The sequence below is a fragment of the Epinephelus moara genome, chromosome 6 (assembly GCF_006386435.1).
Source record: "Epinephelus moara isolate mb chromosome 6, YSFRI_EMoa_1.0, whole genome shotgun sequence".
NCBI classification, from domain to species: domain Eukaryota; kingdom Metazoa; phylum Chordata; class Actinopteri; order Perciformes; family Serranidae; genus Epinephelus; species Epinephelus moara.
The window spans coordinates 10,559,910-10,587,050 of record NC_065511.1 but is presented as its reverse complement, the minus strand read 5'-3'; the positions used below and the strand labels follow the sequence as shown (position 1 = coordinate 10,587,050).

The 27,141-nt window shown below is 40.0% G+C and overlaps 2 protein-coding genes across 3 annotated transcripts in view; both read right to left on the bottom strand.

Moving 5' to 3' along the window:
* The window catches only part of spire1b (spire-type actin nucleation factor 1b), a 58,234-nt gene extending 47,429 nt beyond the window's left edge, over positions 1-10,805 (bottom strand). For both annotated transcript variants that reach the window (XM_050047550.1, XM_050047552.1), the window contains exons 1-2: positions 10,196-10,805; positions 3,908-3,936 (exon numbers count right to left, since the gene is read on the bottom strand). In XM_050047550.1, coding sequence (XP_049903507.1) covers positions 3,908-3,936; positions 10,196-10,547 — 381 coding nt within the window. In that variant the 5' untranslated portion in view covers positions 10,548-10,805. The remainder of the gene's footprint in view (positions 1-3,907; positions 3,937-10,195) is intronic.
* Positions 10,806-14,065: 3,260 nt separating this feature from the next.
* Positions 14,066-23,471, bottom strand: atp6v1c1a (ATPase H+ transporting V1 subunit C1a). Its single transcript, XM_050045889.1, has 13 exons — positions 23,313-23,471; positions 22,662-22,822; positions 21,965-22,032; positions 20,864-20,949; positions 19,685-19,779; positions 18,823-18,914; positions 18,492-18,590; positions 18,296-18,364; positions 17,986-18,078; positions 17,663-17,756; positions 16,639-16,736; positions 16,369-16,495; positions 14,066-14,815 (listed from the first exon to the last, which is right to left on the bottom strand). The coding sequence occupies exons 2-13, from the start codon at positions 22,791-22,793 to the stop codon at positions 14,717-14,719; spliced, it is 1,152 nt and encodes a 383-aa protein (XP_049901846.1). The 5' UTR covers positions 22,794-22,822; positions 23,313-23,471; the 3' UTR covers positions 14,066-14,716.
* Between the last annotated feature and the right edge of the window lie 3,670 nt (positions 23,472-27,141).

Genomic DNA, 27,141 nt, shown 5'->3' with positions numbered 1-27,141 from the left:
AATCTCTCTAAATTAAAGTTAAGACCCTTATATTCAGGAAACTAATTAAATATTAACAAAATAATCATAACTTTTGCCAGAAAATGATCAATTACCACTCTGGCAGCAAAAAACGAGAAAAACGTAATGGCAGCCATTTTGAAAAGGGTGTGTGTTTGCCCTGTTAACNTTGCCAGAAAATGATCAATTACCACTCTGGCAGCAAAAAACGAGAAAAACGTAATGGCAGCCATTTTGAAAAGGGTGTGTGTTTGCCCTGTTAACCCCACCCACATAATGTCTACATCATTAGAAAGCCCTGGATGTCCTCTTCAGAACACAATTTGACCCAAATGGATAGCATAAAGAATACTTGAGTTACACTAATTAGACTAATGTCCTCCACAGAGGACAAAAATGAATTGTCAGGACCCAGGAGGCTATGTTAAGAGAATAGTTATTTGATTTCTTGCCCAAAAACACATGACAATATTAATACTACTGTGATGTCTGTAATTTAAGTATGAAACCAGGCAGGAGGAGAGCTGGTCAATATGGAGAAAAACAAATATCACAATATTTTGAACCAAATACCTTGATAACAACATTGTGACGAAGTTATAGGGTTGATTATTGGTGCTTTCACAAAATATTTACGTTAGGATATTTTCAAATAGGATTTTTTAAAAAAATAATCATCAGTAATGTGGACATAATGACTAATTGAGTAAGGGCAAATAATAGAACAGCTAGAACATTTTCAAGTTCACAAAAGTAACTTCACTGTAATGCAGCCTTTAAAAACAGGAAACACAAAATCTAAGACAATATCTAGTTTCATATCACAATATCATTACAGTAACAATATATTGCCCAGCCTATAGGCAGGCATTGAGTAGCTTTGCTCAGCAGAAAGACTGTGCACAGCTGGAAACAGTTAGCCTGGTTCTCTCCAAAGCTCATTTATTAACACTATGTATTGTTTGTATATACGTAAAGACGACTTACTCCACTGAGAGATAGGACAATAGGTTAATTAGTCAGCTTTAATTGAGGTGGCAGATGTATTCTTGAGCTTTGGAAAGAGCCGGGCTAGCTATTTCCCTCTGTTTCCAGTCTTTATGCTGAGCTAAGCTAATAACCTCATGTCTTTAGCACTGTTGGGTACTTACAGAGTATAGGTTCATCTAACTCTTGTCAGGAAAGTAATAAGCACGTTTCCCAAGATATGGAACTATTTCTTTAAGGTATACAGTGCTGCAGGAATGAGTCCTAAAACCCGAAGATGAGTTAGCATTTTAGTACTCCCTGTTCCTGTGTCTCAGAGTCAGTGGGTTTTTGGTTAGATGTCTGAAATAAGGTCTATGGTTAAGACAAAGGTTAGGAGACTGTAATGTTTTGTTCTATGAAATAAAATATGTCAGTAAATACACTACCCCATTAGTACATTTTGAAGCCTTTGCTAGTCTTTAAAAAGGCAGTTGCTAATAACTGGCTAAATGAGACTACACAATGTCATCACGCTTCAAAGCCTTGTTGTGGTTGTGTTGATGATGTCATGCAACCGTAGTGAAGTTTATTTATAGCCTAAAGTTAGCTTTTTACTTCTGGTGATTGCATTCACATTTCAACGAGAATTACTGCCTCATATTTGTATGCCTTATAGTTTACATCCATGTCTGTGAAAAGCTGATGCTTTACACACATCTTTGACCCGGCGGCACAGAAGATCTATACAATCAGCACAGTTTCAAGATGGACACCCAAAATTAGTGTCACCAATTTAGTATCCGACCAAATGTCTCCCCTTCTGTTCCTGAGATACGACGCTGAATAATTGCCAGAAAAGTGTTTTTGAGGACTATTATGATGTCACAGTGAACTTGATCTTTTGGATATAAAATGTCATCACTTCATCATTATATCCTACTGTACATTTGTATGAAATTTCAACACATTCTCTGTCCGACTTCATCACATATCATCGCTTGGACTTTCTACGTTGACATAAGACATGCAAGGTACCCTGGGTGTGTCTGTTGTTGACGTTCCTGGACGCCGTATCAACATCAGCCTGTTACATGCATTGTGTCTTTTTCAAATACACTTCAGTTTTCACAGGAAATGTACACTTTGCATACAGTCTCTTTCAAAATAAACATCCTACGTCGGTACAACACCATTTTTTTTTACTTCAACAACAAATGCATGGTTGGGTTTCTGCAACAAAAGCATGTGGTTGGGTTTAGGAAAAAAGAACAACAGGGTTTGACTATCCATTCATACAGGAAGTGAACACCGGCCTCCCAGGTGAAAGTTGTTAAGCCAACAAAAGCACACGGTTTGGTTTAAAAAAACACCAGGGTCTTGCTTTACATTCATACAGGAAGCGAACACCAGCTTCCCAGGCGAAAGTAGGTGAGGCATACTTGAGATATTGCATCCATGAAAATGAGACAGAATGAGTCAGAATGACCTTGACCTTAGACCATCAAAATCTAATCATGTAATTGTTGAGTCCAAGTGGATTTTTATGCCAAATTTGAAGAAATTCCTTCAGAACATTCTTGAGTCATTGCCTTAACAAGAATGGGACAAATGTACGGATGGATGGAGGGAGAGCCCAAGATGCAGCCATGGCTATCACTGGCGCAGAGGCATAAAAATCACACAAGTAGTGTTCATTTGTGAAGATTATCTTGCTGAACAAAATGTAAAAAAAAATGTCATAACCTGATATTAACTAAATATTAACGTCTGTATTGGTAAATGGACCTGCATTTGAATAGCGCCTTTCTAGTCATCTGACCACTCAAAGCGCTTTTACACTACGAGTCACACTCACACATTCACACACTGGTGACCAAGGCTACCATACAAGGTGCCACCTGCTACCCAGGTTTTAACACACTCACACACCGATGGAAGCATCATCAGGAGCAATTTGGGGTTCAGTATCTTGCTCAAGGATACTTCGACATGCAGACTGGAAGAGCCGGGGATCAAACTGCTGATTTTGCAATTGGTGGACGACCTGCTCTACCTCTGAGCCACAGCCGCCCAAAGGTAAATGGTAATGGGCCTTCAAATAAACAACATCCCTGCGGGACTCTACTTGGCTTATACCCATCCTCTGGTCATTGGTTCATGACATCAAAATGTGATGACAGATGATGTAAATGCATTGGAGACTGTCTAGTGTTAGTTTTGCTGTTCTGGAGGTATTTTCTATTCAATGTTAAGCCTAAGGCTTGCACCGGAACCAACTGCCTATTGGGAAAAAAATACATTTGAACTTGTTTAATTTATTAAAGGTATTAGTTTAAGCAGCAGGAGACCCACAGCAGCTGCATCGAGAGTATGAGGATTAATACACCACACACCCATGACTTATGACAGTTTCAACCAAAGCACTATCTGACACTGGTTTCACTTGAAATAATCCTGCAGAGTGCCCACTCTAATCTTAATGTTATCTCGGTTGTTGTGGCTGGCTGCCCTCTTTTACTGTAACTAGCTAATGTAACCAACTGTGGAGGGTAAATATTTAAAAAGGAAATAATGCTGATATTGTGGTTAAGTCTGCCATTACCTCTCCCTGTGCAACCATATGTTTCCTTTCATAAATATCTTGTTAATTGACCGACTGGTTCCTTTCCAGAAACACTGGAGGTTCCCAGCCTGTGAGTTTTTCATTCCAAACAAGGTTTCAAAACTTTTTACACCCAAACTAATCCATGAATGTGGGCAAAATTCTAATTTTAAACATGCGTGTGTATTTATCTTTTTACCACCCAGCAACTGGATTGCATGTCAAAAACATGAGATAAACATTGCTAAATCATAGTGAGCAAAATAAAAATTGCCTCTGTAAACACGTGATGATGAAATACAATAAGAACAATAGAACTACAGTGGAGTTACTCACCTCTGTTGTTGTGCAAGGGCTGTATTTACCTGCAGGAAAACAAGAAAGCAGTGTTTTGAAAAGCAGCAGATGTAAGCATATAAGCATAAATCAGCTTATGTACACATGCATGGTTACATAGGTAACACTATTCAGTTACAGTACTGAAATGTTGTATGTTTGACTTAAAGAGGTTAAGCATGTGATGGTGATCTTAGCCACTAATGTCAAAGTCATGCATTTCTTTTGTTTCTGTGTCTGAATATCATATAAATATCATGTGAGATGTACATTGTCTCAGGATCAGGGCAGTCATTTTCATTTATGCATCAACCTACTCTGTACAGCTGCTAACTCAGAAGTAGGGACTGAGCAGCTGAGATGACTAATTTCAGATGTCATACATTATTTGTCACTGATGGGAAAATCTCAGGCCACAGGAGACTGTAAATCACCACAAACAGGAAGGGGTGAGAACTCCAGTTTCATCGAGATAAATCTAGCTTCAACAATCTACAGCACAAAGATTTTTTTCATGCTTTTACTCTAAAACCAAAACTAATCAGGAACAAAAACATGTCCACAAATGATAACATGCAACTCTCAGGCTCATATTGAAACCTCAAAGGATAAGGCCAGTCTTTTTATAACCCACAAATCCTGTGAAAAGACAAAAACAAACAATACCTTACTCCACATCATACTGTCCAGCTATTGTACGCTGTTTGTAGGACTCAGCCCTAAGTCTATTCCTTCCTACTGAAGGTAGGAACTTGGTATGAATTCAACCTAAAAGTAGTTGCTTGACTAATTATTGATCTATTTGTTTAATGCCATTTTTTAGACGTGTCACAACCCTGGTTCACACTGTTACAATTAGGACTCACATGCACTTCATCTGTACCATCAGTGTCCACTTTCTGTTTAATTTTTCACAACTTGTGTTCTCTATTGAAAAACTTTAAGTCCTGGGTCTATGTCAGGGGTCCGCCAAATTATGGTGTGACCATTTCATCAAAGTTTTCATTTAATTTAAGTTTAGGTTTTTCAAAACATATTTTTTGCTAAGATAAATCAGCCTATTCATAATTTACAATACCAGCATTACTGATAGGCTAACTGTTATCCATGAATCATTGTGCAATCATGTGAGCTAGCTAGTGCTAAATTAATGTGCATCACTTATCCATGATGGCAAGGTGAGCTAGTTAGCTAACATTTACATACTAGTGAAACATATTGGTAATTAGCTGTGTCATTATTCCAAGTGTACGGACATTCTTGGGATTGTTCTGTAACTTTTTGAGCAAGAGACTCTGACACACCGTCTACCTCAGAAACCAACAGCAAAAGTGCTGAGGGTGAGGCTAATGCACCTAGCCATGCAACATCTGCTGCTGCTACAGGGAAGCACAAACGAGAGGAGACCAAAATATATATATATGTTCTGGGAATTCTCTTAAGCACAACTCAATTTTATACACTGTATATAGTAGGGGGTCCCTGCTCCGTCTCTTTTTGAGCTAAAGTGTCCTTGGCCTAAAAAATGTTGACGTACCCTGCTTTAAGGGGTTCGTCATAGCAGACACATGTAAGGTCCTTTGCACAAAAATATTACATATGTGGGTAAAAATATAAAAGTTACAATTACATTGTTACATTTCTAAAATGCGCTCAGTAATTTTCTAAAACAGCTGGGCACTGTAGGTTATAGCAAATGCTACTCAAGCAGGAGTAAACTGTGCATTTGTTAGGGACTATTTTTATCTGAGGATTAATACATCTTTAAAGTGCCCCTGAGCATTTCCAAAAAGCAGGATGGTGAATGTGGGATTGACTCAAAATAAAGTGTGTGCGTTCATGGTGATGAAAGAACATGTAACCCAGTGCAGTGGTGTGGCTCACTGTGATGCATTCTGATAATAGTTTTGGGAACAATGTTGGATCAATTCATAGTTGGTTTTCTTAATTAAATCAAATTGACTAGAGGAATAATACACCATAGCGTTATCCTTTAAGCCTAGAGCAGGTTTAAGGGAAAACCTGCTATATCATGGAATTTTAAATGTAGGGATTATATTTTGCTATCCCACACTTTGCTCCGTGGTCTTACCCTTGTAGCTTAGTTATCAGTGATTACATTTTCTCTTCCTTATTAAACCAATTTCAGAGAAAGTGCTCTGTGCTCTCATTATGCAAACCAGCTTTAATAAAAGCTCTGTTTCATTCTAATTACCTTGGTGGTTTAAGTAGCATGTGACAAGATGACAAGAGGCACTGTTGCATGAATGTACTCCCTTCAAGAAGAAGACCCACTTAAATGTATCTCCGGGCTACAGCTGCCCAGCTTTTACTTCATGAACAAACAGCCTGCTAACAGATGACCCTCTTAACAAATGGCTGTTTTGTATTGTAACACGCAGTAATGCAACGTCACAACAGTTCTGACATCATTTCATGACCCTAACTTGCATCAGCAGGTTTGAATGCCACACTGCTGTAAAGTGAAGGAGAGTCACCAGTGTGATGTGTGTGTCTGCAGATAATCGATTGAGCTTTCTTAATGCCATAAAAGTATGAAAATAGATCTATTCATCAAAGTCTAGGCATGATACAAAGAAATTTACAGCGTGTGTCCTGCTTTCACAGTGTGTATGGATATAATGCAACGTGTCAGGTGCCCCAGATAAACTGCAGAGGGGAAGAATACAAGGAGGACTTGGTTTTGAGTGACAACCGGGTCTAAAACTAACCCTGTCTGGATTCAACTTCAGGTCAATTTAGCAAGTTGAGAGCTTTAGAGGTCCTAAATCCCTAAAACCTTTGCCACATATTTATCTCATTATTTACATAAATGACTTTGTCGGCTTGGGCTTGTGAATCTGAGAGAGAGAGCCTGCGCTGAACAGCACAGATAAGTGGCAATTAGACCAGAAAATTATCCTGCAAACTGAAACCATTTGTGTGGTTGCACTGGTCAAAACACTCCCAAATTACTTAGACCTAAGAAAGATGTACTTATGAAGCTGTCGCGGGGTTTGCGTAAAGATTGTGAGGCAACTAATTCAAAACAATAGAAATGACATTTAAAAAATATATCCAAATATTAATATTGGCGTCAATCAATGAAAATAGTCATTTAAAATCAAATATCACAATATTTTTGACCAAATACCTCAACTGATGATATTGATATTGTGACGATATTGCAGGGTTGACTACTGGTGCTTTCACGAAATAAATAATCCCCAATAATGTGGATATAATGACTAAGGGCCTGTGTTCACATTACATTTTTTTTTCTGAGTGCCAATGTCTTCTTTCATTTGTTCCCAGTGAGAGTTTATGCAGTCGCTTCCAGAAAAGGTGCTGCAACAAGCATCTTTTTTCAGAGCATTCCGCCTTTTCTGCGGCAACCATGAGCCCTTCTAGTTGAAAATCTCTGAACTTTTCAGAAAGACACTTGTGATGTCTCTGTCGCTCCTTTTCAGGCAACCAATCATATGGCAGTGTCTATCCAAGCTGTTTGACATGTTGGACAAAAACAATCATAACAGAAAAGCTCATTTGTGGGGGCAGATTGGCATTCAACACTGAATATTGCTGGTGAGTGTTATGATTTTATAACTGTACTGATACAGTGATATCTTGTACAAGCTTATTAGCTGAGTAGTAAACCCTCTGTTAACATAGTGTCATCAAAAAAGATGCTGAATCGCTGGGATGAAGCACACCCCAGCACCTTGCCACCACTTTTCTGCCAAAGAGAAACACTATGTTGGCACAGGCCCTAAGTCAGTAAAGGCAAATAATGTATTGCAATATTTTGCATGGCACGCATCAATTTGTTTTCATATATACATAAATCAGTATTGCAGATACAAATTAAACTTTTGGTAGCCTAATACAAAACTAAAATCAGCTGCTTTTTCAGTCCACTATTATGTGACAAAGTGTTCCTTTACAATGTATGTTATTGCAAAATGCAGCATATAGCTAAATGTTTAAAATCGCAATAATATTGTATCCTAACTTATAATATCATATCTTGGTGCATCTAGTGATTCCAACTCCTACTTCGCTGTAATGCATCCTTTAAAAACGAGAGAAGACAACATTTATGATATTACTATATCCAATCTAGTCTCATATCATTATATCGATACAATATCGATATATTGTGAAGTCCAACCTAACATTGATGGATACATGTTTAAAATACAGTCTACAATGTATAGGATGATGGGTCTCACTTTATCTGTGTGGTTCATGTAAAGACTGAGTGTGTATAATATTTTGCACATTTGGTGTAGGATGTAAAGGACATGGTGAGATGTTCATTTGTGAAATAGCCACATGAAGCAATATTAACAAAAATATAACATAGTGGGAATGCAAATGCCAAAACACAAGCTTAACTACAACCATTCAACACATTCCCATACATTTCGACATGACATTACATGAGCAACCGAGGAATAAAAGCCTGGACTCCCCTCTCCAATGGTTGCTTCCATGCTCCTAAAAATAGCCCATTCATTCTAAGCATATAGACCTACAGGCCAAAACCAGCATCATCATCACAGCTGTGCCTCTCAGATTCCCTCATAAAAGTTGATTAGACAAAAGCATGTGGTGGATTGATTAAATCAAGGGCCAAAATGTTGACTGAGCAGTGCTCGGTATCGTGTGTGTGTGTGTGTAGCTGAGTTAAGAGCACATCCCTCCGGCCCTCAGGTATAATCCATTACAGACAGATATAGATAGATGGGCATTAAGTCAGTCTGCTCTGCACTCTGTGTATCAGCAGATGTGATCACAGCACACACTGAACATGCGAGGCCTCGGTCTGACAAGACCCTGGAATGTGTTTGGTTTAAGAGCATGTTATCGTTCATAGACACACCCATCGACTGTAGCAACACACACCACATGGCAGGCAGTGTTTTCTGTTTTGTTCTGAATCCTGGTTGTTAAAAAGATCTGTAGTAACTGGGATACAGGACAAATACCACAGAAATACTTTAACTCTCCCATATGAGACACAAATTACCATAAAGTACAATAATGTCACTATAAATGCCCTGCACAGCCCCACAGACACCGTGTAAATCCCTAAAGGGATGTTTCCAGAATATTGCAGTGATTTTTCATTTTGTACACTATATGCTGCCACCACTGCCTCCTCTCACTTTCTTGGATATTTTCAGCTTGGCAATAGAAACACTGCCATACCAGCAGGGCTTTAACTCTTATTTTTTTATCGCACCTCTTTAATTTCATCTGTAATCAACAGAAGCTCCCATGCCGCAGACAGTTAGGATCAGCTACATCAGGCCATAAAGTTAGGCAGGGGTGTAGGTTTTGTTTCAGCATTGGGGGGGGGGGGGGCACATTTGAAATGGGGGTTTGGGGGTCCTCCGCCAGAGACATTTGAGCATTAAACACCTGCATTCTGGCGAACTTCTATGCACCAATTTGTGTCTTTATGGTGTAAATGTCGTTAATGTGGTCAAAATACAAGTCTTAGTCTGTTACTTTCATGTTTTTATTGGAGGGGACAAGTGCACATGTTTAAAATATTTAAGGGGACATGTCCTCTGTGTCACCCCAGAAATCTACACCAATGAAGAAAGGCGTGTGCAAGGGTGAACCATCACCTTTTCTGTTTACACACACACAGGCATGGACCCACACCTTGATCCTATCATGCACATTTCAGCTTGTAATCACATGCTTTAATCAGATGAAGCAGAACAACCACACTGATCTGATATGAGGTGGCAAACAGTCTGAGAGGCTTGAACCATGAGATGGGACCACATGATGCACACGCGCACACGTGCTTTCAGTGAGGAGGGATAGTGAAAATCAGTGAAAGCACTATAGCCATGAAAGTGAGAGCAGCAGGGGTCTCTTTGTTTAGCAGTGACAGGGGTCATGTGTTGTGGAGCCTGGTTGTTGTTGTTCTGCTGCAGATTAAAAACTAATCCTGAAGTACAAATAAAGCACCTGATCAGGAAAAACATGTAGAAAGCCTCCACACGTGCAGATGGAAATATGTGTGGGCCTACACATTTTATTTATAGTGACATTATTGCTCTGTGATGCCACTTTACAGTGCTATTACATTCCTATATGGGAATATAGGTTACACAAGTGTCTCTGTAAGGTATGTGCCATCTTATTTATTTAAGTCTTTACATAAGGACAATCACAACACCTCAGCTCCATTATTTGAAACGCAAGTGATGGCCTGGCCTAGATCGGAGCAGCTTTAGGCGCACTCAGTCTTACATAATATTTTACCTTCACAGCTCTGGTGTTCCACCCTCACAGACCCGTCTTTCTGTATCCTAACATCCCCCGGTCCGGATATCCTCCTCAGAGCCGCCGCTGATGATGCTCCGGCGGCAGCGGAGGAGCTCTTTCTCCGGTGTGCCCTCGCCAGCGTCCTGCAGCACTGATAACACACCGCCCAAGCCTGCTCCTCATTGATGGGCTGGCCATAAAGCCTCAGTATCTCATCCAAAGAGAGACCCTCCAGTCCTGCTTCCTCCGTGGGATTCATCGTGTTGTGATGCTGCTGCTCATCTCGGTGTGTCGCTGCAGCAGCATCATCCGTCAGCCCTCCGTGGTCCCCGCATCGCTGCTCGGCCATCCTTTCATTATCTCAGCGCAGGAGGCCGGAGGAGGAGAACAGGTCCAGGCCGATATGTGAGAGGGAACCTGGAGGCATTGATGCTTCCCCTCCTGCTCCCCGGGGCAGCAGCGACAGTCAGCAACGTACCGGTGCTTGTTTCCCCGCCCGCGCGACGCGTCGTTCAGGTTTCGGGAGCAGCAGTCATGAGACGGTGTGTGTGAGGTTTGTGTGAACGTAGCCTTCACCGTGTGTGTGTCTCACAGTCAGGCTCACTCCTTCATCACATGATCGCTCTCTCTCTCTCCTGTCTCTCTCTCTCCCACACACACACACACACACACACACAAACACACACACACACACACACACACACACACACACACACGAAATGTCCTTGTATCTGTTTCCTGGCTTTTGGATTTATTAAATCACTGTTGGTGCAACATGATCTTTTCTTCTTTCTTTTTAAAATTCAGTGTTGTTCATTCAGCCTACAGTTCACTCCACCACATTGGAGTCAAAGTTAGATTACCAAACAGGCTATTCCCTGAGGCCCCAGAGTCCCAGGGGCCCAAAAGCCTAAAATTCACTGTCAGTTTGTCAGTGGTTTGATTCATTATACATTTTATAAAGGAATTTGCACCACCAAATTATAATATCAGCTAGTTTACATTGTTCCCATGGTGCATATTCCTAAATAAATGAACTTTTAATTACATTATCACAAACTAATTGGCGCACATAAAACGTGGATTCATGTTGTAATATCAGAGTGGGCCTCCTGGATGGTTTCTGGGTCTCTGTCTGCACTGTGTGATGGGAACTTGACAGTAAAACTGTAATAGGGTATAAAGCAAGGGTGTCAAACATACTGCCTGTGGCCCAGAACTGGCCCACAAAAGGGTCAAAATTTGCACACCTAATATTGACGCACTGAAGTGTAAGAGGTGCCAGTGAGTAGCATACATTATTTAAAATGCTGCTTCAGAGGATTTTTCACCCTGATCAGAATACAGTTTTTTAAAAGAACAAATAATACATACTGTGGTCATATTTAAAGATATATTATAGAGATATTATCCACTTAAATTTGATGTGGTGATGGCAGCATTACTACTCTAAATGTGCGGTAAAATGCACATGTAATGACAGGCAGCAGTCGACTGACTGAATGTGGGAAAACTGAGACATTTTGTTGAAATTGCCCTCATTTTTCTTGAGACATCTCCAGCTGTTCATCATCTGTTTTGTAAATGGATGAACATTTTCAGAATGTGCTTCTTTATGCTCAAAGTAATTGACAATTTAGAGGTGTTGTTACCTAAATGTTATTATGCAATGGTTTTTACTGAGATCAAATTGGGCTGTATGGCCCATAAACTAAAATGAGTTGACACCCCATAAATAATGTGCAGAGTCCTCTTTTAGAAGAAATTTGTCTCTAGACAACGATGAAGTCACAATAAACATAGCCACAAGGAACAGTCACAAGAACATGAGTCCACTGGGTGTTATTGCTGCAGGTTATTGAGGGCAGTGATGGCAAGGGACACAAAGCTCTTACGGTAGCATGCTTTTTTTTTTACAAATCGGAGATCTGAATCTGCGGCCAGATGGGAGTAGAGTAGAGCATGAGTTCAGGGAGTGGCTGGGGCTGTGTGCTATGGTGAGTGCTTTGCATGTGATTGCAGTATCAATGAGGGCTGGGAGGGTGGGAGCAGGGAGACCAGTGATTTTAGAGGCATTTGGTGCTTCTCAAAGTCAAGAGAGGATCCTTAGAAGGCTGAATTTCAAGGGGCTACTGAAGGACTATTCCAATGTCAAGGATACTTCCAGACAGAGTCCTTCCCTCAGAGAATTTTCAAGGATGCGTGTGTGTATCCTCAGCGGGCATGAAGTACCCACAATTCTCTTTGCATGATTTACTGGAACTGAGGGCAGGGCCTCTTCAATGACACACACCTGGGCACTCCCTAGCGTGTTTCAATGTGTGTTCACCGAATGCGAGAAGGAGTCTTGCTTACTCCGGAAGGACCCATCCTAAGGAAGCATCCCTGACTTTGGGAAGCATTGACTGTGTTCCTGTTGGTGACAGTGAGCACAGTGAGCATGTGAAGGATGGGTTCTATGATGCTCCTGTACAGGTGGAGCAGAAAGTGAGGTGAAACTGAGTGCGCCCTGATTTTCCAGATGGCGGAGAACCTCTGACGGCAGCGTTTGTTGATGCTGTTAGTGTGATGATCAAAACTGAGTTTACTGTCAAGGGCGATCTCAAGATACTTGAAGCTCTCCACCATCTCAACTGGCTCACTGTTGATAAACATGTGGGTTCATTGCGGCAGTTCTTCTTCTTGGTCTAAGTCTTAAGTCCTTTAATTAGGGCAGAGTAAGCCTGCTTGATTGGTGTTGATAAGTTCAGATTGATGTCATGACATAATTTTCCATCGCAGAGCGTTCCATCTTTAGCCTGAACAGTAGGCTAGCACCTTAGTGGCACCTGTTGTTGCAGGAACTACCAAAGTAGTTGAGTATTTATGCATAGACTTATAATAATGGACAGAGCTACCATGACGTCACCCATTGGTTTGATGATTGCCGTTTTGAAACGTCAAGTTTAGCATCTTGTTTCGGCCATGTTGTATTTTGGAGCCAGAGGTGACTATATTTGGACGTGAGGGTGAAGCCCATAGATTCATGGGTGAAGCTGTGGAGGAGCAAGGGGTGGACCCAAGATAACATCACAACCCTTCAAGATGTAGCTGAGATATAAATGAAGGCTGGGTTTGAAGATGGGTGTGGTCTGAGTAAGGGGGGCAGAAGTAGAAGGGGTAAGAAGTAGGGAAAGGGCCATTAGCCACCCCTTCACTCTATGCCCGTGGATGACATACACTTTGAGTGGCAGATCGCTGTATCGCGATTGGACTGATCCCATCGCAAGATAGTGTCTTATCAGATTTTACTCACAAAACCAGTTAGTTTGAAAATATGATGCACTGTTGGAGATTAAATTTCCCAACAGTATGTGAAGCCGTTAAAAGTAGCTCTACCTCAGCCAACCACAACATAAAAGGACCACTTACATGTTAATGCATCAATAATAATGAATGAATATAATAATAGCACTGGCAGGGACACTTTGCACGAGTACTTATACTTTTGATACTTTAAGTAAGATTTTGTTACTAAAGACATGCACCAAAACACTTCCAACAAATCCAAATATCATGTAGGGACACAGAGTGTGTATTTGATGCCCTCTGCTGGTGGTATCTCTAGCTGTCCTCCATGTTGAAACTAAAGGATTTGCTTGCAGCTGAGTGGTTTCCAAATGATTTCTCCTTTAAGAGGAACTGTCCTTAAAGTTGCCTGCAGCTCTGCATATGATCATGAGTCATCACAAAGCTTCACAGAGGATGTCTCTCTTTACGACACAGAGACATAGCCAACATGTCTCTTTCATTTCCCACACATTCACATCACCATATCATGCCCGCAACACTGAGTTCTGTTCAATCACAATAAAATCTGAGAGAATTATATACATGCTCATTTATTCAGCAGTTGACAAATTCACATGTGTTTGATATGATTTATTCATCAATCATATGAATTCAATCAATGGCTTACACAATACTCTGATACAGATCTTATTTGACAGCAAATATACACATGAGACAACAACACACACTCATATCACATCTTTGTTGCACAGTGTCTGCAAGGGTGACCCTGCAGTCTCAGAAACACACACAAGATCTGTTTGCCATGGGTACGGTGATAGCATCGCCAGTATGTAAACACAAATCTCTGAACATCGATACACAAGCTATCAATACACACCAGCAATGGAATGACAGTAAATATACAACTTTCCAAAATGATATGTTAACCCACTTCACGTCAAAAAAAGCTAATTATCTGTGTGGCTTGAGAAGAAAAACAAATTGTAAACAAAAACAATAATTAAAAGTCTTTTTTTTTTTTGTTCCTTGCTTGTAAAAGTGGGAGAAGCTTGCTGACGAGCCTTTTCACCACAAGGAATGAACATGCAGCGTTGTCGTTCAAGCAGCTGATTGAGAGATGGGACAGTGAGGAGACACACAGCGGGGGAGGTGGGGGGGAGGAGGAGGAGGTTTGCACCAGGAAAGGTCCAACTTAATCAGTACTCAAGATAAAGACAATAAGTGTTAAACTTTAAAGTCCAACAGGTTGCAATCAATCTTGTAGTAGACGTAAGGATAATACTCCTGCTGGCTCAGGTTTAGACCCGGGATGTCCATCGCAGACTGAAAAAACAAGAGAGTGCAGACTGTTAGTGCGTGTAAGCAGCCGTTTCGAATACTGAGAAAAGAGCCCCTCCTGTAAAAGTTAAAGGAGAAGGCCTGGAGAAAAACACATTTCATGCTTAGCCAAAAAAATTCCTGCCTTTAAATCCCAGGCATCCCCACATAAACTTCAAACTTCAAAACTTAAACTTGGGTGTTTTTTCTGCCAAAAATCAGTTTCAGCGAAGTTTCTTATTAGTAAAACTTATTCACACAAAATTATTAAAAGACTTGAATATGAATAAATATAGCTTTATATCTAAAACCACTTTAGTTGTGGGTTTTTTTTTGCAGTTACCAGCTTTGGCCATGAGAAGGAGCACCTGTTATTCTGTGGTACAGTGATGGAGGGGAAACAGAGAAAGCAGTAGTTCAGACTCCATCTGTATGTCCCACACTGATACTACTGTACATACTGATTCTGTATAGTAAGTAATCTTATACTAACAGGAAAGTATTAAATTAATGACATTTCAGATGTCAATTAAACTGCCTTCACACTCAAAAATTATATTTAGCATTGATAAAATCTGGTTTGTATATACTTTGTTTTGTCACTTTGCAAGTCTGAACACACTACGGACTCAAAACCGGCTTACAGTAATGTTCTCTTTAGCAACACAGTACAATGTCACAGTTATATTTAAAATAATTGCAAAGAATTGTATTAAAATGTGTTTTTCGCATATCTCAAGAACCATTCATCCCATCTACTTCACACTTGCCGGGTGTATTGCTGAGGACTTGCTTTGGGCACGCGACACATTCAATATTAATAAACTCTGAATAAACAAGCAACCAACGCTCTCAGTGGCAAAGCTTCAGGGATCTGCAAACTGGGTCAAGCACATCTGCTAAGTGTACTTCACAGTGTTTGTGACCTCAAGTGGACTCGACTTGGGTGTTTTTCAGGAGTGAATATAGGGTAGTAGTACACTGTTGTCTTCTAAAGTAGAATTATACAGCAAGTAAGTAGTACACAGTTGAGTTGCACATATTTTTTCAGAACTCTGCTCCTTAAAATAGTAACATAAGTCCTAAGACCTATTCCAATATTTTTCATTATTGAAACATCATAATACATGTCTAGCTGTTTGAGGTCCAGGTGTATTGCTCAGGACCCAAGGGAGCACAGTGTTGAGGGTGAAGTTGTTTGAATGAGTGGCTCTCGAAAAAGCTGCAATACCACAGGTCAAGGAATCTGCCCATTCTGAAAAAGCATGTTTTCAGCTGGCACTGCACTAGTTTAAACATAAAGAAGCAAAGATACTTTGTGATATTATTCTTTTAGGTCCTGGATGTACTATATGTTACAATATGTTGTACTGTATTAAGTTATGCATTAAAAACTTACTTAGATCATATTTTACATCCTAACTTCTGCCATGATGATCATATTATTAAGTTTTAATAGTAGCACGTGTCAGTTGCTCCAAGATAAGAAGTGTGTTTCTTGATGCTATGACCCTGTATAAGTAGTAAGAACCTTAACACAATATTATCAAGGTGCTTACATCAATGATAGCTGCTGCACTGCTGTCCAGATGTTTGTACAGGTCATTCAGCACCTCCCTCAGCTTCTTCATGTTCTTCTTGCTTGGCTGCAGGAGCATGGCCTGGAAGTTCACCGGCAGCCCATATCTGGAGGAACAGATTACATAAATACTCTCATCAATTTTTTTTCAACCACTGCCAATGCAAAGGAATCAAGCACTGTTTGATGACAGTTCAGCTTACACATGGTTTTATGGGTATTATTAAGACTGTATTTCTGATCACAGTACCTTAAAACAGATTCCACAAAGACCCTTAGTGCTTTAATGTGAATCCACGCGATGAAGGCTTCACTGAAGTTCACCTTCAGCCATCGGACAAGTGGGCCCTGCAGAGAACAGATACAGATTGGACTGATATCTTTTTTTGGATGTGGCAGTCTTACCATCTCACCCAAACAGGAGAAGAATACGTTTGCAATCAATGTGATAAAATGTCCATTTCTTATCAAAACCAAATTTGGCAGACAAACACTTTCGACTGCAGTGGATTTCATGGCTGCACAGCTTTCTTACATTGGCTGTTTTCTATTTTTTTTTTTTTTTTAAGTAATCACTCCATTTTTCATATAAATGGCACACTGAAAAAAAAACCTATGTATCCCAATAAAAACATTGCTCGCTGTGTGTTATCTGAAATATTTTTTAGAAAAACACTTCAGGACTGTAATCATTCTTCAGCTTTTAGTTATCAATTCTCAGTCACTGGGAGTGATTAGTAATTTACTACTTGGAAAACCTTTGAAACTGACCCCACTGACACTAATAACCATATGACATAAGGTCATTCTGACAAATTAAAATAACTCTGTTATGAAATAAAATGACTAAATCCTCAGCATTATCTCAGGCAGGATTTAAGTCAATTTAAGGTTATCTTAATGTACTAAAAATTAATCTAATTAAGATAAAATGATCCTTTATTAGTCTCACAGAGGGGAAATTTGCATGCATTGTTATGGTGGCAGGGGGAATAGTGCAAACAAGAAACATCAAGTAGCCAAATACAGTAAATCAGTAATCAGAAAAAAATATAGAAAGATAGATAGAAAGAAATATGAAGAAATTCTTGAAAAGATCAGAAGGAGGCCTTATAGTATCGAGTGCAGAACTGTATCAGTGAGCAAGTTTTAAAAGCCACACAGTCTCTAAGAGAAAGCTACACAACAACTTCTGACATTAATAGTATCTGAATAGAAATTATTCACCAACTTGAAAACAATTTCTAAAAATTTTTCCCAGTGCCATCACTTACAAACTGCTTCTTCTTATCTGTGGAGAGCCGAGTCATCTCCTCTTTGTCCGCCTTCATCTCCTCCTCATTGTACTGAAAGTCTCTCACTGTGAACCTAGGAATAAGACATAGAGGGCACAACTCAACTTCATTCAACCATGAATATTTCTGTTTTTATAAAGACACTGATAATAACCTGAGTTGATATATTTAGTAAGACCTATTTATATTTGCCTTGTAATCTGGCTTCTTTTGAAATAAGCTTATATTTGCTTGTAGATGTGTTTCACACCTCTTGTTAGTGATTCAGACAGTCCTGTGTAACAACAGTGTGTGACTCTTACTTGTTCTCTCTGGCTTTGTGCTTGAAGTCGTCAATGGCTTTCATAAATAGAGTGACACTGAACAGTCCGCTGTCATTGTCCTCAAATAGCAGACTGGAAGAAAAGACAAGTACTGGTCATACTGCTGCAATGATGTCTGTAACTAACTGCAGATGAATGGGTGCATATATACTCAATATAAGAAAAAAATACTGACGAAATCAAAATCATGTGAAACAAACCACCCTTTAAAAATGCCAATACTTGTTATCAGTGTTTCTGACAAAATGTGTTTCATCTAATATTTATTTGACATGATGACATCACTTACTTTGAAGATCGAGGCACCACCATCTCAGCCAGCGTTTCATATGTTTTCTGCCAGTCAGTGTATGCCGTCCTGAAAGAACACAGGGCAAGCATCTCTTTTATCTTTCTCCTGAATTATGATGCCACACATTTCTAATTCAGTCGTCTGCATTCAGACATGCTAACAGTACTTGTCACACTAGAGAAATAATACTCACTTTGGTACGACTACTAGCAGAGTGATGAGGTACTCTGAGTCAAGTACAAAGTCTTCCTTCTTGACTATGTCAGCCAGGCTCCTGGTCAGCAAGCTCCCCCTGGTGGCACATAACTTGGACGTGACATAGAGAAGGTGGCCAGTGTTGACCAAGCATTTCAGAGTCACGGTGACTTTTCAGACCATGCTGACACGGTCATGGAAACGTGGTCAGAGATTCTTGAAGTTTAGCTTGAAGGCACTTTGTTGATACTTAAAAAGGCTGATCCTATGAAAACTCTTCAGTATAAATGTAGTGTTAGACATGCACATTTGTAATGTGGATTACTTACGCATTCTTCCTTTCCAAGTTCTGCAGGTTTCCCTTCAGGTTGTTATAAGCTGATGCTCTGGTCTTCAGGTCATTGTCAATCTGGGTAACTTGCTGTAAAAGACAAAAACAAAGTGATTACAGGCATCAAACACTGATTTTTAAAGCTTTAAGACCTTTTTAAGATGATCTTCAATAAATCTTAAGACTGATTTTAGACAAATCATCATCTTCTTCTTCTTTTTCTTCTTATTCTTATTCAAACATTGCATTTGCATTCAGTATAAAGGTAAGTAGTATGCATGAGGTGCTGTGTTGGGGAAGGTTTTATGTAGGAATATGGTTATTAGAGTGAGTTAGGTTAATACACATTTTGCCAACAGGTAAGTGCAAGTATAAAGTAGGTTCAGTGGTACGTTTAAAGATTTGTAACATCAGAAATGTGGACTTTCACACAGAAGAGCTTAACTCGTTCTGACAATAAGACATAAAAGACAGACAAATTAAATCAGATTAAATCTTTGTGGCGATAACGACCTCACAACTGGAAATGTATGACTATTTAATGCCTTTTAAGTCCTTATATTCATCAAATTTAATTCAGGACATTTTAAGACATTTGAAGGACCTGCAGACACCCTGGGAAAATATGGTTGAAACTTTGAGACTGACAAATAAAATACAGAGTAACATGGCTTTTATGGCATACCTCTACACAGGGGACTTTAGAGTAACATAGATGAACCACCAAGGAACCAAGTGAAAACAAAACCCTATGTCAGAGTTCTACTACTGCCAATTAGACAAAAAAATTAATTAAGATAATTTACAAAAAAAATCTTACATGCTGAATTTACTCTTTTATAACTACCAGAAAGACCTACCTTTGAGATGATTTCAGAGATGTTTTTAAGTGACTGTTTGATGGGATATTTTGCCATGTCCCACTGAAATCGTGTGATGTAGGTGACAAGATCGACTGAAAAAAAAGGACAATAAAAGTCTTGTCAGGCTATCATTTGCTTGCTGTCTTAGTAAAGCAGAAGTTGGGTAAAGCTACAATTTTATTGCAGTGATTTCAGATCTGATCCATCAGATAGCTGTTAGTTAGCACTCTCTAAGGATTGTAAAGAATATTTAGAACAACATCAGTGAGCCTGTTTACACCTAGTATTAACCTGCATCTTGGGTGATCCAATCACAAGTAGACAGCTCTAAGTCTGTGTGTTTACATCTGGCATTAGTCCACGAGTCTTGAGTGACCACATGTGATCAGATCTCACTTCCCCACTCTGTATGCAAATAACGCACATCATTTTAGTTTACAAAGACCAAATGCATTGTTGTTGTTGTTGCTATATACACACTGGCACTGCCTAATTATTAGTTTGTCTGTAGGTTACAGTGTGCGGGAGATTGTGCAGTTTTTCTACTGCAGGAGTGTGACCTCTGCACCCAGGACAGCTGGTGAGGGTCCGCCTGCGCATACACAGTGACAGGGCTAACTGTTAGCATCACCCGGGTAACATACTGTTATTTACGGGTTTAACGACAGAGTCGAACCATGTCGGGGTGCATTTGTTGGCACCATTTAACAGCTGCTGCTGCTGCGTTAGCCGTGCTAACCTGGCAGATAGTAAACTGACAGTTCGTCACAGGGAGAGTGGCTCTGGAGATGGTCTTAAGTGCTACATCTAACCTGTGTAACCGCAGCAGCAGAAAGTTTGCTTATCCAGGGGGGGAGTCAGATAAGTAAGGACGTCACCTGAGAAGGTGGTCCTTCAATGTGGCCCAGGACAAATGAGAATACACTGTTGAAAGAATGTAGTCATATACAGCCCAGACCACCTCTGAACGTGGTCTGAGCGATAGGATCTCAAGATACACTGAGGGCTCATTAGGTGGATCACCAAAGACGAATGTTAATACCAGGTGTAAACAGGACCAATGTGTCTTGAGTTGTAATTATCATTACCGTACGGTTACACATGCTTCAAATTTTCCCGCAGCTTTCTTGGTAATTAAAATATTCTGGACATAATGTATTGTAACCATCACTGTACCTCCGTTGGCCAGCAGGTTTTCCTGTACTTTGTCTCGACTGTCTTCCAGCACGTCAGCCATGTACTGAGCAACCTTCTTCACCACACTGTGAACAGCCAGGAGACATCAAAAACGCGCCACAGCAACATAAACTGCATGCACAAAGCCAGCGAAAACCGCACTCACCCTGCTCACACAACCACCACCACCACCTCATCCCCCAAATTTAACACAAACATACACACACACATCAAAACCTTTCACATATTCCTGTTAAGGTAATTTCCTGACAAGGCAATTTATAATATGGCAGACTGGCAGGGTTCAGGGTTTTTAACCACTCTGTTCAGCATTACATCAAAGCAGAACTGTGTCTACAGTAGTGAAGCCATGGAAAGATTGAGAGCCAAGTCACATCTCAGGCCTATAATCTTCATAAGAAAGTTAACTTAGGTTTAATGTTGTCTATCTATAAGACATTTTTATTGTTTAAATAATGACAAGGTAACCCAAATCCAAATAATTGAAAGTTCAATAAAAACAATAAATGCATTAATAGCTGCAACTCTGCTGGGCAGAAACTTCCAAAAAGGAACTTGGTAAAAGACAGAGTGTACTAGCCAGACAAGTGAAACCATGTTGCAAAGCTGGTCTTTCTCACAGTGTTGGAAATATCTACAGAGGAAGCAAAGCAAAGCTCAGGCAGTAAAGGCTGTGTGTGAGTTTTGGATGTCAATATTTCCAAAAGACTATAAATGGCACTCAAACATAGTTGCGGCACAGTCATTGGGTATAAATATGACCAAAGAAAGAGCTGCTGGTGTGTCACCCAACTGTAAATTGCCAAGTTTAGACTGCGAGGCCCGCTAGCCTCAGGTCCCTGTGAAATTCCTCATTGTTACAAGGTAAGGGAAGAGATTAAGGAATGGTAAACCGGCTACATCAGAGAGTCAGGGGCTCTGCAAGGTTAGGAGATTTTTTTACATGCCCCTCATAACAGACTATATTCAACATGATTATGAGAGCCCTATAAAATAACAATTTAATCACTAGAACAATAATTCCTCAGAGACTGAGATTATCTATGCTTATTCTAAGACAGAATACAGCAGGCAGCATACCTTTCAACAAAGGAGTCTAACTTGGCCAGTTCATCCGACAGCCCAACCAAGACATCGAGTGTCCCCACCTGTTTGTGAACACAAAAAGTAAAACATCAGCACATTATGACTTTTGTGTCATCGGTCGTGAGATTTGTGTCGTTTTAAGAGGGGTCAGCAGGGTTGTGTTTTAACAGTGACATCTAGGGTTCAATCCGCCTACAGTGACATCCAGGGGGCCCTATGTGCTTATGATGGCGCCTCTTTGTCCAGAGCCACTGATGCATTGCTAACAGTTCCAGGAGAACATTGCAGGCCCATGTGGCTGCGAGGTCAGCGGGGTTACTTCACCTTCAGCACAGAGAGGACCCGAACCAGAGGAGCTGGGCTGCTCTGTGGACGAAAACGCTACCAAACTAACGCTTCAACATGCAGACAACAGATCTGTGTAAAGACTGCTTCCCATACACACAATCAGCTTATTCTTGACAGTGGATATTTAAGGTGAGTGATTTTAACATTAGCTTACTTTTATATGTAAAACCACGATTTCTTTTTTGTTTTGAAATAGATTAAAAATAACAACAAATTATGCATGTCCACATTCAACTACTTGAGTCTATTAATCAATCACAGCAAAGTAATGGCTCTGTGCTTCAGCATGGGAGAAAAAGTATAAAATTGTGAAGAGCAGAGAAGCCCAAAAATCTATGCTAACCTTGAGGTCTGGGATGTTGAACTTGTGGTTGGTGGAAAGGTTGTTGGTACGTGTAGTGGCTGCCATCATTTTGTCCCATGTTTGCTGGCAGGTCTTCTCTCCCGGAGCAGAGATCAACCAAAACTCTGTCATGGTTACAGCACTGGTGCAGCTAGAAATAACTGAGAGGAAACTGGATTTAGACTTACTGGTGGTGTTGAAATACAGGTCATTAGTGAATAAAACATTAACAAAGACTGCGTTTGTCTATTTATCAGCAGCACTGGTTTGGCTACAGTACAGGTGAAGTACTATGTTTAAATACATCCTGTCTTTAGTTAGCTGTGTGTGCTGTACTCTGTGTCCTGACTCTGTTTACTACTAAGCTAATGAAATCATGCTACACTAGCAACAACAGCTCACTTGGTGCTTTAAGTCCATTACAGCCTGGCGTTAGTTTTGACAACACCACATATTTTCATTCCCTCGCTGCTACATAACCTTACACAGCCATAAATAAGAACTAAACGCTGCTATATACAAACCGAAGCTGACAAGAAAGATGGTTAAGGTCAGGCAACAACCAGCAGGGATTAGCTACCGTTAGCCACTTAGCTTTGCTCACAACAACAACGCAGGTGGTTGTTGTCATTGTTTAACAATTTCACTCACCTGTGAATAACAAGTGTGGCCGTTAAAGTGAAAAATGTAGTTGTTAATAGTGTTTCTATGGCTTGATGATTTTCATAGTTGCCATTCAGTACAGTTGGTGAAGTCTCCTGACAGCAGCATCAGAGTCAGCTGATCTGCCAGAGGAACCGGAAGGCCTCTGTACACTGAGGGATCTCAGCAGCGACCACAGCTGGTGGACAGTGGGTACTGCAGGGCAAATCACTAAGATGACAACAGTCTGATTCTGACTCCTGTGATTGAGTTTGATGCTCAGGTTCAGGGACACCTCAGTAGGGCAGATGCTTGCGAACATATGCGATAGAGACCAGGTCCTTTAGATAAAGGAGTGTCTTAATAACTAGGCCACACTCTACAACTGTGTCAAGACTGTGTGAATGTAATGCAACAGTATATAGATCAGTAAGTGACTGTTCTTCACTTCTTCTTTTTTTGTTTGACCTTCCCTGAAGCTACAAATGTTTTTACTTGACTCCATCATACTCCATAATAAATTAGTTAGTTTCAAAAAACTCACCCTTTGATGTTTGAAAGTTGAAGTTAAAAGTTGGAGACAAAATCCTGGAGTTGAAAAAAAACCTTGGTGATTTGGACGGTTTACATTTGGCAAAATTTTAAATGAGACATGTAGAATAAATTGATTTTGATGAAACACCACTATTTAAGCTTAGATTTGGTTAAGTTTTTTTCTGATGGAAGCATTTCTTTCAACATAATGTGCTCAAGGAACATCAAGAATTTGAAAAGCCAGTGCTAATTTCTGTTTTTACAGTTTCTGGCTATGATAAATGGTGAAATTTTGGTGATTTTTAAAGGCAACATGCCTTCCAAACCGGCGGGATTGGATGGTTTTCTGTAAAAATCAGCAATAAAAAATCAATACAAAATGCAGCCATTTAAATTTGTATGCTTCTCCTCTAAGCCAGAATAAAAAAGTCCTGCCCCCAGTGTTTAAAACAATATTTGATATGCTGCCCCAATTTTGCACCACCCCCTTCCCCCCTGATAAATAACCACCAGTTGTCAATTTTACAAAAACATATCAAGTGAGGCAACGTTTTATTATTCCTGATATGGAATTTAACCAAATTTCCTGGATTACAAGATGTGATAAAACCCCAGACTCGAGACTCAGTCAACATTCCAAGTGTATTATTACATTATTGGAGAAGCAGACGGGCAATTCTGGATGCCAAGTCAGCAGCATTTGAGGCTTTAGAGTTACTAAATTTGGAAAAGTCGGGTCAGGTTTCCTGACTTTGGGTGTCTCCTGCACAGAATCTGAGGAAAACGCCCCCCAAAGGGACATGTTTATAGTTCAGTGGCTCTGGGGTTCATTGTTTGGGACACAATGGTTGGTCTGCCTGGAGCCAACCCTCGACATCAAACAGCAGGGTGAGTTTGCCCATGGCTGGCTAGAGGCCAGTCTGTCGGGATGTTATCAGGACACACACACACACAACACACGCCATAATCGGTCAGACTGCTGAGAGTCTGCTGTGTGATCTCTTCCCGAATAAGACAGAAAAGTGTTGTTTTAGCAATAAATAGCATTGAATGAAAAAAAAAACTATTAACAAGCTTAATGTCATCCCCTCTCACGCAAAGCATTCAACACTGTGTCCTTGCATGGACTCCCATAGTTGTCTGTAAACATCCATCAAAGCTTCTCACACACACCCTCTGATTTGTGTCTGCGTTGTGTTTATGTTTACTGAATAAGGCACGTAAGTGTTAAAGTATTATAAAGGAATTGAAGCATTAAAATAGCTTTAAAAAATCTTAAAAATGTTGCAACAGACATACTGCTATCACCTGTCCTCTTATTCCGTTTCTTTAGAAAATGCTCCCTGTTTTTCTTCTATGAATGCAACACAACACAAGTTAATTAGTTCACTAATACATTCCAGGTAAGATGGTCTCTGTGCACATCATGTGATTACTTTAAAAGGGATAGTTCAGATTTTTGTATTTTTGGGGTTGATCAGTGTATTACCTATAGTAGATGTCAGTTGGCACGCCTCCAATTTGGAGAAGCAGGCTGGAGTCCAACACAGAAGCTAAGCAATGCACTGCTGTGGATGGGGGACAGCCACAATAATACAATTAATACACACAATTAATATCAGTTTGAGTATATGCTATATTGAGAGTATTCTCGCTACTTTACCTTTCCATCAGACAGCCTGTTCTGACAGGGAAGGCTTCAGTTCCCCATCTATGCTCTTGTCAAAGTGACCAGGCTCTCACAAAAACAGGTATTTTAGCTTGCTAAACACAGGAGCTGATGGTCCACCGCTGCTTCAATCAGTTAGTTAACTTGTGTTATTGTGTGACTTTGGTGACAAACCATTTTAAACACTAAAGTCACACAACAACACAAATTAAGTAATTGTTCGTCAGAGATGTTAAATTGCTGTTTTTCTTAATGGAATCTGGCTTTGAAGAGAGCAATATTTAGTGTTTAGCTTTTTTTTGTTTGTTTGTTTTTACCTGGGCCTCTTTTAGGTGACTAAGATACATTTTGTTGCTGACCCTCCACAGCAGTGCATTGCTCAGCTTCTATGTCAGACTCCAGCCTGCCTCTCTAATCTGGGGGCATGCTGACTGATATCTATTGCATGAAATATACCGTCTATGAGGGGTGTTGGTGTCTTAGTGGATAGAACAGGCAGGCGCCCCATGTACAAGGCTGTTGCCACAGCAGCCCGGGTTCGACTCCAGCCTGCGGCCCTTTGCTGCATGTCACTCTCTCCATCTCTCCTCCTTTCATGCTAAACTGTTCTATCAATTAAAGGCAAAAAATGCCCCAAAAAATATCTTAAAAAAAACCCCAAAACACTTCAAAAACATCTGAACTACCCCTTTACTCTGCCTGTACTTAGTTCACTTGGTCTAAAGGCATACATGTTGACACAGATACCCTACACAATGGCTGTATTTGTAAATGTACGTGTGTGTATACATAGGTTGCAGTGCAGGACATAAATGCAGTAGCAACATGGGCTATATCCACACACTTTTACTGGAATTCTCCAACATGATTGACTTGTGAAATATCTTACAAAGCATAATAACATAAAGTTCCAGTATTTATTGATGTGGTCTTCCTGATGAGTTTCTCAGAAACAATGTACTTTTACAGTAAACCACATATAATGATTGCAACTACTGACACAGAGTTATGCTATGAATTTATTGTAATGACTTATTCAGTAATCTATCTTGACAGAGAGGAAACAAGGGTGAAATGTGCATCATATTTTAGATTGTGTTATTGTTTGACCATCATGGTATATCTTGCTGTATCTCTCCACCGCTGTGACACCATTGTTAAGAATGACATGTCCTGGGACAGCCCAGAGATAGGTACTTCCTTTTTTAGTTGGCATATTGTAGAACCAAAAACATGGAGCCATTTCACAGCACATATTTGGGTGTGTTAAAGATTGCAATTATGTTTTTTTTTTTTTTTTTACACATCTGTGTAGTTGTTAGAAAACAAGCATTCACTATAACATTCTTTTTTATATTCCTGCAGCCAGTTGCTTTATATTTCCCCTACTTGACATTCAGATCAGTGTGAGGAAAAGTTTGTTTGGAGTTCCTTTTACTTAGCAACATTCTCTGGAAAAAAAGAGCTGCTGAGTGACTTCACAACACTTACAACACTAGAGTCTGTTGCATAACACCAATTCATGGTGGGTTTACAGTCACTCATGTGAATGTGACGAGTAAATAACTTATTATTATTCCAGTATGCAGAGATGCTATAAATGTCTAGATGTCTTATCTGATTGACTGTGTTTAT

Excerpts from the sequence above, each read along its gene's own strand:
- atp6v1c1a (XM_050045889.1), bottom strand. The coding sequence starts at position 22,793 with ATGACAGAGTTTTGGTTGATCTCTGCTCCGGGAGAGAAGACCTGCCAG. Across the intron at positions 18,365-18,491 it reads CTGCTAGTAGTCGTACCAAA|GACGGCATACACTGACTGGC; the intron begins GTGAGTATTATT and ends GTGTTCTTTCAG. Across the intron at positions 17,757-17,985 it reads CACAAAGCCAGAGAGAACAA|GTTCACAGTGAGAGACTTTC; the intron begins GTAAGAGTCACA and ends TCTTATTCCTAG.